Source organism: Rhinichthys klamathensis, unplaced genomic scaffold (assembly GCF_029890125.1).
Source record: "Rhinichthys klamathensis goyatoka isolate OS25496 unplaced genomic scaffold, OSU_Roscu_1.1 h1tg000150l_1, whole genome shotgun sequence".
NCBI classification, from domain to species: Eukaryota; Metazoa; Chordata; class Actinopteri; order Cypriniformes; family Leuciscidae; genus Rhinichthys; species Rhinichthys klamathensis.
In genome coordinates this window covers 347,928-359,268 of record NW_026606685.1, presented here as the reverse complement: position 1 = coordinate 359,268, position 11,341 = coordinate 347,928, and the positions used below count along the sequence as shown (strand labels likewise).

The window sequence follows — 11,341 nt, the reverse complement described above, 5'->3', positions numbered from 1 at the left end:
CCTGTTCACCTCTAGCTAAATGATACCATGTTTTAATAAATCGTACAAATCAAACTTTTTACTCAGGCAATACAAGCACTAATTTGCATTTCAACAACCCCTGACTTATTTAAGCTACTGTGTTTTGAGCAAATCTTAACAACTCAAAGACTATATTCACAATTTCTGGAGCATGCAGTATGCACAGTGTACAGGGTCAGTACTTTTTTTTTTTATCAATACTTTTATTTAGTAAAGCCACATTAAATTGATCAAAAGTGACAGTAGACATTTATAATGTTACAAAAAATGTCTGGAGTAAATACTGAACTTTTTGTTCATCAAACGATGATGAAAAACGTGTTGCGGTTTCACAAAAATATTAGCACAACAGTTTTCAACATTGATAATAATAATAAATGTTTCTTGAGCAACAAAACATATCAGAATGATGTGACTGAAAATTCAGCTTTGATCACAGGAATAAAATATATTCAAATAGAAAACAGCTATTTTAAAAAGTGTAATATTTCACAATATTACTGTTTTTACCAAACAAATGCAGCCTTGGTGAGCAGAAGAGACTTCTTTCAAAAGTATTAAAAAAATCTTACCTTAACATTTATTGACTCGTTATTTAATTAGACCGCCGTACTATGCAAACATGCAAAATAAGGAGTTGTCGGAAATAAATGATACCTTAATAAATTGGCACGCATTTTTAAGAAAATAATGGTACAGCAAGTGGCTCATAAAAAGAACACAAACTTCAACTCACAACTTCTTTTATTGGAAATAATGAAAAATGACTAAATCACCACATAATAGTTGGGGGAAACAAACAGATCAAAGCGTGGTGGATTGTGTCTCCTCAGGAGGTGTCCATGGTGTGCACACTTTCCTCTACCAGCTCTAGGTTCAGAGGAGTCACAGCCTTCGTCAGAACCGCGGTGGTTCCATGCTTGTACCTGTAGCTTCCGGTTCTGTGAGGAGAACACAAAAAAACAGAAGAATTAAAACAAATAAAGATGCTGCTCCTGCAGAGAAACTAAGCCTAAACACACACATCTCTAATCAGGACTGAAACACTGCACGTTTTTCACATGATAAAACTGATCCAAACGGTGAAATACACTTTGGTGAAAAAAAAATGATGTTAGCAGAAGATTGTAAGAGAAAAATCAGCTTGTCGGTGTAAACAACTCTACTTCAAACTCACACTTGGTTAGTCAAACACATGCAGGTTACAATTACATCTAGATGTGGGCAATTCGTTTTAACACACGGTTACTCACACAGGGCGTCCATCAAGCTTATCCTCCCTTAAAATGGAACAGTGAAGCATGAGCCTTTCATTTAGTAAATCCTCTGATTAGTATCATGCACACATGTGGTGGCTTTCATCAACAGACTGTTTAAGGGATCATTTACCCAAAAATGTTGTTCCAAACTCATAAGACTTTTTGTTCGTCTTCGGAACACAAAGAATTTTAAGAAAATTTCTGTCCCTCCATTGAAAGTCTAATCAGATAGAAAGCTCATGCATAATGACCAATGAGGTTCATTCTCGTGTTCCGCGGCACATTTGAGCTTCCGCAAGAACCAATGAGGTTTGTTCTCGCTCGTCACGCAAGTACAGCTGAGCTGCTGTTTATGCTCACTGATCAATGTTTCAATGTGAATAAAATCCCTAATTAAATCTGTTCATCATATAAAGTGATCAAGTCTCTTCAGAAGACAAAGATTAAACCGCTCAATTCATGTGGATTTATTTTACAATCTCTTTATATGTACTTTTTGAATCTTCAGAGTTTTGGGTGAATAGACTTTCAATGGAGGGACAGAAATCTCTGCGATTTCATTCAAAATAAATTACCTTCATTTGTGTTGGGTTTGGGATGACATGAGAGTTATTAAACGAGAGAACAATACCTTTAATCATACTGACCATTTGTGACTAGACCTAAACTTGATGTTTTTGGACAAGCTGTACAAGAGTTACAATAAGCTGATCATATAACGTCAATGGCATGTCCAAAGGTATTTATGCTGGCTGGCCATTTATGTCAGTTTTTTTTTTTTTTTTAAACCACATTAATTAATTACACAGATTTCATCACTGCCTCAATGCTAGCAATTTGCATGCTGCCGTGCAACACGTGTAACTGCAATAGGTTTAGATGTGTGATGTTGGCTGCTCACCTGACACCCTTCTTGTTGGCCACGTCATGAGGTCTCAGGTAGTCCACCTGCCCCTTGGTGATCACACACAGGTCAATGTTGCTTCCAGAGCCCAGGTCATTAAAGATACCAGCCGCTATTGCATCCCGCACCAGAAGCTTGGCCTCATCCTCCTGATCCACACAACCACAATCATTAACATGATACAGTGTTCTCACATGTTTTCCTAATTTACATGTGCTTCCAGTCTTTCATGATTACTGGATAATCATATTGCATTCACAAAAAACTATTTACAAATGATATTTCAAACCCAAAATGACTATGCCTTTCTAAGATTTATTACCATGAATTTTCCATAATTCTCTGAAATTGCCAGTTTATCAATGACTTAAGGAACCCTGAATATACACACTATTGTCCAAAAAGTTTGAGGTTGGTAAGATTTTTGGGGTTGGATGCATTTAAAAGAAACCTGGCATGCTCAACAATACATTAAAAACTAGGAATGCACCGAATATTCGTCCACCGAAAATTTTCGGCCGAAAATGGCCCAAAAGGGCATTTTCGGTTTTCGGCCGAAAGACTTTTATCACCGAAACAATACGGCCGAAATGTTGTGATGGCGCAAACAGACACCGCGACCTGCACGTGCTTGTGTGAAGCAACATGTCTGCGGTGTGGACGTATTTCCATACGTATTTCAGTATATCTGAACCCGCGAGGAGACGGAAGCCTTGTTTATACTTCCGCCTGCCTCCGCAGCGCGAGTCTCCACAGACAGCGCGCGCACCGCTCCAAACGGTTGAGGCGTTTATACTTGACGCGCTCGCTGTTGTACTATTCTTTGAAACAACAGGGGACGACTCCAGTAACTGTCCTCTAACCATCAGGAATCGGTGAGAAGAAGAAAGATAAACACGTGACAATGTTTATTTTTTAGTATACCACCACCACCAATACAAAAATAATCATGTAAAACCCAGTAAACCCTGAGATTATTACTTGTTGACATTACAAAAAAATATGTATATGGGAACATGTATGTATACAACTAAATGAACGCTCTCTTAAATATTTTCTAATTTCACTAAACATATTTCATTAAGTTTCGTGTACATTTGTATTAAACATGGACCTTTGTTCATTAAAAAGGCTTTTTATGCTATTGTATGCTCATTTTTTTAAATGTAAGCAACTAATTTAGACATGCAAACTGGGTGCTGGTGTGATGAGAAGTTCGTGCTCGGCTTTGTTTTTATGAGAGAACATTTAATTTTAAAAGATTTCTGCTGGCCAGTAGATTATTATTTAATGTACACATGAGTGGGGTCAAGTTAAACATTTTAGTTTGAATTTAATTTTATACTGTGCATTGTTGCAATGTGCTAAATAAATATTTGCATAATTTGTAATTGATTTATTCTTTGAAAATTGTTATATTAATTTATGCAATGCCTTGATTTTAGTACATAGTCACAGACAAATGCAATGGTACTAATAATTGGCATAATTTCTTTCGGTGTTTCGGTTTTCGGCCTTGGTTTCCTCTTTTTTGGTTTCGGCCAAGAATTTTCATTTCGGTGCATCCCTATTAAAAACTATTTAAAATAACTGTTTTGAATATATATCCAAATGAATTTATTCATGTTATGCAAAGCTGAATTTTCAGCATCATTACTCCAATCTTAATATTTATTGCTAAATATATTTTTGAGGAAACCATGATAATTTTTTTTTTACAAAAATAAGGATTCTTTAATGAATAGAAAGTTCAAAAGAGCATCTTTTTTGTAACATTATAAATGTCTTAACTGTCACTTTTGATCAATTTAAATTGCCTTTTCTAGATAAAAGTATTATTTCATTATTTTTAAACCTAACTTGAACATTAGTGTACACCTCAATAGAAAAGAGCGAAAAAGACATGTAAATGTACACGAGAGTGGGTTACCTCCATGTTGGGCCTGTAGCGATCCTCAAAGACTGCCATTGCTGCCAGAGATCCAGAACCTGATGAGACAAAAACATGCTGATGTTACAAGTGAATCAAGAGAAGCATCTTCTGCATTAACAGATATTCACTGAAGGCTGCATGTCATGTTTTCATAGAAGTCACAACTTGCAAAGCCAGTCAGTCAGACAATCAAAGACGTTTCAGAGACACAATATCTCCCCCTTTTGGTGGAAGAGGATGAGAATTCATGCAAGTACTGTATTGTTCCAAATATAAGACAATGTTTTTTTTCTTTGAAATACATCTGAAAAAAAAAATGGGTTCTTCTTATATTCAGGGTCTACAAACTTTTACATGTCAATAATACACCCGCAACAATAGGGAGTGCCAAATAGGTGTAAATACGAGTCTTCAAACATCAATACATGTCAAACAGTTCTCATTAAGCAGCCAAGAAATACTATGTCAGAGAGTAATGTTAGAAGATAGGAGCCCAAAAAGACGGTCTTAAAAATGCTAACAATAAAAGAAAAGCCTGCTGCTGCCCTAAAAGTGGCCGCTTCGAAGAAACTGACAGGCAAGTGTGCCAAGTACGTAGCCGAAAAAGAAATGAGGGGCTGCCCATAACCAGAGCCGTCATCCAGCTGAAGGCACTGGAAATCGCCAAAGAGCTGAACATACCCGCCAGCGAGGCCCATCATTTCTTATTTCGGCTACGTACTTGACCGTCAATATCCTCGTAGCGGATGCTTTGATGCGGCGTAATGGATTAGCTCTTGCCCTCCGGCTTCAGAGAGAAACTGCTGTCTTTTTAACGCTATGTGATTGGCCTAAGGAAAAAACATTCATATCCCCCTGTATCGGATAGGTAACGCGGATCAAACATCTTTTTGACGACCCAGCATCTGTCACTGTACATAAAAAAGGTCATAATGAGATCTACTAAATGAGATATTCAGGTTATTTTAATGGTAGCTATGCCATAAAATGTTTAAAAATTAAAATACGAAAAATATGCAATATGAAAATTATTTTCAAATAAAGTATTTTCTTTAAAAGACAAGAGTTGGTATGCAAAAGGTACATCTTGAAAAGGGGGGGTCGTCTTATATTGGGAACAATACGGGTTATGTTATAGACGGGTTACGGGGTGTGTTAGTGTAACTCACCCATAGTGACATAGGGCAGTTTGTCTGTTGATCCGTGAGGATAGATGCTGTACAAGTGTGGACCGTTGCAGTCAACCCCTCCGAGAACCAACGCAGCACCAATATAACCCTGATACCTGCATATGAAAACACATGGAGACTGGTCAGAAACACTACCGGTCAAACATTTAGAATAAATACGTTTTTTTTTTATTGTTTTAACAATTTCATGTATCCTTAACGAATAAAAGTATTCATTTCATTAAAAAAAAAAAATCCCCAAACATTTGAGTTGTAATGTATCATGGTTTCCACAAAAATGTTAACCAGCACAACTGTTTTCAATATTCTAGAGCATAAAATCGGCATATTACAATGATTTCTGAAAGATCATGTAGACTGGAGAAATTATGCTAAAAATTCAGCTTTGCATCACAGTAATAAATTACATTTTAAAATATCCAAATATAAAACATTTCTTTTAAATTGTAATATTTCACAATATTACTGTTTTTTCTGTATTTAGTCTGAGCTTAAGGGACTTGAAAAAATGAAAAAAACTTAATTATTGTAATTGTTTTGGTGGTAGCACATCATATAGCGCTGCGCTGATTCATTACCTGAAGAGCATCTGTTTGAGCATGCGGTTTGCGGTGGCGACACGCGGGACACGGCCGGTGGACAGAGCATGGAGCTCCAGATTAGAGGAGATGATCTGTGTGGTCATCTCAGTGTCTGCTGCGGTTCCGGCTCCACAACAACTACACAACACGAGAGAGAGAGAGGACTTCAGAACAATGTCATTCAGGGATGGAAATTAACTTTTTTGTCCACCGGCCACTGTGGCTGGTGGATTTCAAAATCTAGTTTTTACCAGCCACTTTCTTGTTTTTAACCGACAATGTGTAACTGCATGTGAAAATTAATACTACAAGAATACTTAAGCAGTTCATTTAATCTCAAGTCTCAATGAAATACTGACATTTTCTCTTTCTCTCACCCTCGGCCTCATCCACCTAATCTGTCATTTATTTTTGTTTTGATGATAAATTGAGCCAGCCTCCAAAAGTAATTAACCTGTCCTGTGATTTTTTTTTCTCTCACACAACACTCTGGTTGGTTGCCTTTACATTAGAATAATATTTAATATAATCTAGATATGAAATGGAATAAATAGCATTCAATACAAAATGAATATGTCTCATATATTGAAATCAAGTTTTATGTGATAAAATATTTGCTTTGTTGTGCATTAGAACCACATCAGGCATTTAGTACAAAATAATTTATTGAGGCATCCAGATCCTTCACCACGTGACAGCAGCTAGGCTCCTGATTGGTTAACGCGGCGCGAATAGACGCTAAAGTTCAGATTTTTCAACTCGGGCGGCAGACGCGAATTCCGCGTCAAACGCGTGAATGCACAAAAGCACTCAATAAAATCATGCGCGCGGAACGCGTCAGACGCTCGAACTTGCCGCGCGAATGAGGCGTATTCGCATCTACCACGGCGCGCTCTACACCTCATTCGCGCCGCAGGAATTTTTTACGCGCGTAACGCATCTTTGCATTGACTTAACAGTGAAATCACTCGCGCCTGATGTTTTCTCTGCAGACCTCTACGCCTGCGATGTAACGCCACATTTTGTTTGAAGGTGTGCCTCCTCTAAAAGTGTCCGCCGTCCGGGTGAAACAGTATGCTATTTTTATTTACCCGCCACGGTGGCCGGTAGGTGAAGCGAGTTTACCCGCCACAACACAAAATCACCCGCATTTGGCTGGTGGCGGGTGCTAATTTCCATCCCTGATGTCATTTGATATCAGGGATTGTAAATCACAAAGATGCGAGTTGTCTGTAATGATGTGTTGTGTACTCACTAGATGTTGGGAGAGATGTAGTGAATTTTAGAGCAGTTCTTATCAGCGACAATCATTCCTTCAGTGGCACGAGTGTCCGCACCTAAAACAACACCATCCTGAGAGAGAGAGGGGGATGATTTTTGCGATCTTTCTTGTATGTCACCGTTTTTGACAGATATGAGAATATGAAGTCAAACCCTTTATTTTATACAATTAAACTCATCTACGGTCTTTAGCTTACCTTGTAAACGATGCCACAAATGGTGGTTCCGGTTTTACGAGCAGCAGGAGAGCTGAACCCCAGCTTAGTGATGTCTGCCTCCAGAAGGGCATTTCTAGAACAACAAACACATTACATTTTTTCCCAAACATAATTTTCTTTTTTCAGCCATTTATAATTAAACTCTGCTCCTATATGAGCTTACTTAAGATGCTACATTAACATAATAAATGTAGAAAACCACTGGTTTGACCAGTCAGCACAGAGTTGTATTATGGTTTTGATTCATATTGACAGCATGTCAATAACAGATTTATCCTCAAACCTTAGTTCTACTGACGACTAGTGGACACTTTATACACTCTTATATCACCACTCATTTGTGGTTAATACACAAGTATTCACATTTATAAAGAAATAACTCAATTAAATCAACGTAACGAGATTTATTAGCGGGTTAACAGAACGTAAAAATAACATTGTCATTAATGTTAACGTTCTTCGTCTTTAATGTTACAAAAATTCTCAGTCATACTGTGTAGCTTAATGTTTTTGTGATCAAAAACAGATCGCAATATGATTAAACGAATTAAAGTGACTTTTGTTTTTGAAAATGAATAAAGTTCAAGCTAATTCAGTTTAAAATGTTCATTTTGTATGAACTTACTACATTTACTTATAGTAAATGGCGCAGGGTCGAAGCCCACCAATAACAACAAAATATCAACTATTAAAAAAAACCACTTTAACCTTTAAAAAAAACAATTCTAAATGTTATACATATCGTGTAATGTATTTTAATCCATATTTCATTAAATAAACCCGTTATTCAAATGAGTTTGAGTAAATTCTCCTGAGTCATTCACGCAGGCCGTGTCTCAACCGATCGGTAAAATGCCTTTAAAACCCACTCAAACTCTTTGTTATTTCACCGAATCCATAAAATAAAAAATATCCCACTCCATCGGCTTAATTACTCTTAATATAGAGGGATAAATCTCACCTCTTGCAGTTTTCGAAACTGAAACCTCCAGGATGATACTGACACACTGAGACGGTCGCCATGATTCTGCGGTCCCGCTTCCGGGAAGCGCGAGACTAGTTTCCCCTCTGTGTTACACGCTAGAGCTTCCGCGCTTTACGTCATTTCTATAGAATAAGCGCAGTGGGAACCTATAGAGCAGGAACGTATACAATGTAACACATGTTTCTGCCTCATACGCTCCCGCCATATCATAGAGATTCACATTCTAGAAACAGTTTACATTAAAAATAAGTGTTTACACCCCCAACTAATTATTACACGTAGTCTATATTTATTATATATGTTAGAAATATGGAGTTTGGGGATAGTTGATATAGTCTATACTATATATATATATATATAGTCCTATATCTTCTCTAATGAATGTCAAACAGCAGGTTCTCATTTTGACAACTTGCTAAGTCTGCTATACGCTCTTATATCAGCCTAATGTCATTTTATTATATATATATATATATATATATATATATATATATATATATATATATATATATATATATATATTAGTGTAGACATTTTTAAACTTTATAAATTATAAAAATATAATATAATGAACGGAAAACAAGCTTTGATATTTCATATTCAAAAGACTAAGTAAAATAAAACTGATGACAAGAAGAAAAACTGATTACTGATTATCAAATGTTCACAAAATAACAAGCAAATTTCTTAATAAATTCAAGAAAGTTTTTTAAATTTTATAAGCTTGTTCAGCACTCGAGGACATGCAAAAAATACCAACATCTGCAAATGTTGAGTTTAATATATTATCTAATACATTAAGACATTATGATAACAACCTATTGCAGGAATGACCCATCACAGGGTTTAGGAGGATGAAACACTCGGGCCGGTTTCACAGACAGGGCTTAGATTGAGCCAGGATTAGACCTTAGTTCAATTAGGACATTTAAGTAGCTTTTATAAACATGCCTTAAAAAAAACATTACTTGTGTGAATCTTGGCAAAGCAATGGCATTGACATTGTAAGATGACAATACAAGCTGCTTTCAGTTATAACAGCTCAAACATGCATTTTAGTCTGGGACTAGCTTAAATATTTTCTTCTGCTGTACACAAAAGAAGATATTTTGAAGAATGTCGGTTACCAAACAGTTGATGGACCTATATCGACTTCCATGTGGGGGAAAAAATACTATGGAAGTCAATGGTGCCCATCATCTGTTTGGTTGCCGACATTCTTCAGAATATCTTCTTTTGTGTTCAGCAGAAGAAAGAAATGCATACAGGTTTGAAACAACTTGATGGCGAATAAATTATGACAGAATTTTGTTTTTTGGGTGAACTATCCCTTTAAGCCTCGTCTGTGAAACCAGGCATCAGTGTTCAGTTTTAAATCTGGCCACTAAGAGGCAGTATGCACTCAGATCTTACTCTTACTGCACCAATGGGAACAGGTTAAAGACTTAAACTTTCCCATGCTCTATGGCCTGATTTCACAGACAGGGTTTAGATTAAGCCAGGATTAGACCTTAGTTCAATTTGGACATTTAACTAGCTTAATAAACATGCCTTAGAAAAAAAAAAACATTACTGATGTGAGACAATACAATGACAACACGTTGCTTTCAGTTAAAACAGCTTAAACATGCATTTTAGTCTGGGACTAGTTTAAGCCTTCTCAATTAGGTTAATTGGTTTTATTTATTTTTTATTAATATTAATTGGTCGTATAATGAGATCTAAGTTGTTAGTGCCGAGAATTTTCACGTGAATAAATTTATTTTATTTATCCTTTATTTTACCAGGATAGTCCCATTGAGATAGAAATCTCTTCTTCAGGGAGTCCTGGCCAAAATGGCTGCACAAAAAGTTTCACATACATAGACTGTAAAAAAAAAAACACAAACATAAAACTCAAAATCTTACATCATTTACCCAGCACTCATAAAATGACAACAAAAGTTACTTTACAAAACACACACGTTTCCTTTAAATAACATTTCGCAGCCACTGTAGGCTATAGGCCTACTACTGTAATGGTCCAGAGGCACAATTTTTGCCAAGCGTGTGAGAGGTTCTGGGTTCTAATCCTCACTCGTAGTTGTTTTCCCCCTAATCAAAACCGATTATGTTTATCAGTGGTTGCTATATCAAGCAGGGACACGTTTTGTGTGCATTTTGTTTTGTGATTTCACCAAGTGAAGACAGTGCGGCGTGTGCGCGCGAGCCACAAGAGAACGCCTCTTACGAACGAAACGAATGCTCTGCTAAATTATAACTGGAGATGTTTTATTTGTATTGGTAGGTCTACATCCGTGCCTCGAGATCTTTCAAAAGTGGTGGGGACGATATCGACATGGGCAAAAAGTCTACCTATGTGTAACAATGGGCAAATTACGCCTATGAAGATAGCCATTTAGTCTTTCCTTGAACTCTTTAGAGAACACAAAATGCAGGCAGGCTTTATTAAAAAGGATTGATTTAGTAAAATTTCGTCACTGTAGGCTATGACTTGCTGCTCAATAATCATTTCGCCAGCCATTAGATGAGACGTCACCAAATCTTTAGAAAAAGCACCCGCAAAAAAAGACAAAAGAAAAACTTCCCCTCGATGGAGAATTGAATACAATAAAGAGAAATAAGCACAAAAGACTCCATCAATCTAAACACGCTCTTCTCATCCACTCCAAACCCAAATAGTCCAGCAAACTGCAAAGCCCATATGCGTGTGTGTGTGTGTGTGTGTGTGAGCGTCTGCTAGAAAAGAAAGATGTCAGCTTTCCTTTCATTAGTTTCTTTCGCCGCACATTCTCCTTTTTCAATTTCAATTCAGACTGAAAAGATACTTCGAATCATAATCATGTTTTGAATTTTTTAGTCCTCTCAAAGAATGTATGCGAATGCATGTGTTTGTGTGTCAGATCTGGTCAGTAAGGACATGCTTTTGCATGGTTGTCATGGAGACAGTATTCAGTGGGAGGATTCAG

General features: G+C 36.8%; 1 protein-coding gene across 2 annotated transcripts; it reads right to left on the bottom strand.

Annotated features, from left to right (window-relative positions):
* Positions 1–747: 747 nt before the first annotated feature.
* On the bottom strand, positions 748–8,501 carry psmb7 (proteasome 20S subunit beta 7). Of its 2 annotated transcripts, none has more exons than XM_056258269.1 (8): positions 8,349–8,501; positions 7,367–7,460; positions 7,144–7,241; positions 5,886–6,026; positions 5,287–5,402; positions 4,115–4,173; positions 2,182–2,333; positions 748–962 (listed from the first exon to the last, which is right to left on the bottom strand). In XM_056258269.1, the coding sequence occupies exons 1-8, from the start codon at positions 8,408–8,410 to the stop codon at positions 851–853; spliced, it is 834 nt and encodes a 277-aa protein (XP_056114244.1). In that variant the 5' UTR covers positions 8,411–8,501; the 3' UTR covers positions 748–850. The 2 variants fall into 2 exon arrangements, with proteins under 2 accessions (XP_056114244.1, XP_056114245.1); XM_056258270.1 differs by lacking the exon at positions 748–962 and adding an exon at positions 1,256–1,301.
* Between the last annotated feature and the right edge of the window lie 2,840 nt (positions 8,502–11,341).

What these genes read in the sequence shown, in the direction of transcription:
- psmb7 (XM_056258269.1), bottom strand. Translation starts at nt 8,410, where the DNA reads ATGGCGACCGTCTCAGTGTGTCAGTATCATCCTGGAGGTTTCAGTTTC. An exon ending in AGTTTCGAAAACTGCAAGAG is followed by an intron (nt 7,461 to 8,348) that starts GTGAGATTTATC and finishes TTGTTGTTCTAG; the next exon opens with AAATGCCCTTCTGGAGGCAG. An exon ending in GCTACAGGCCCAACATGGAG is followed by an intron (nt 2,334 to 4,114) that starts GTAACCCACTCT and finishes TGTGTGGATCAG; the next exon opens with GAGGATGAGGCCAAGCTTCT.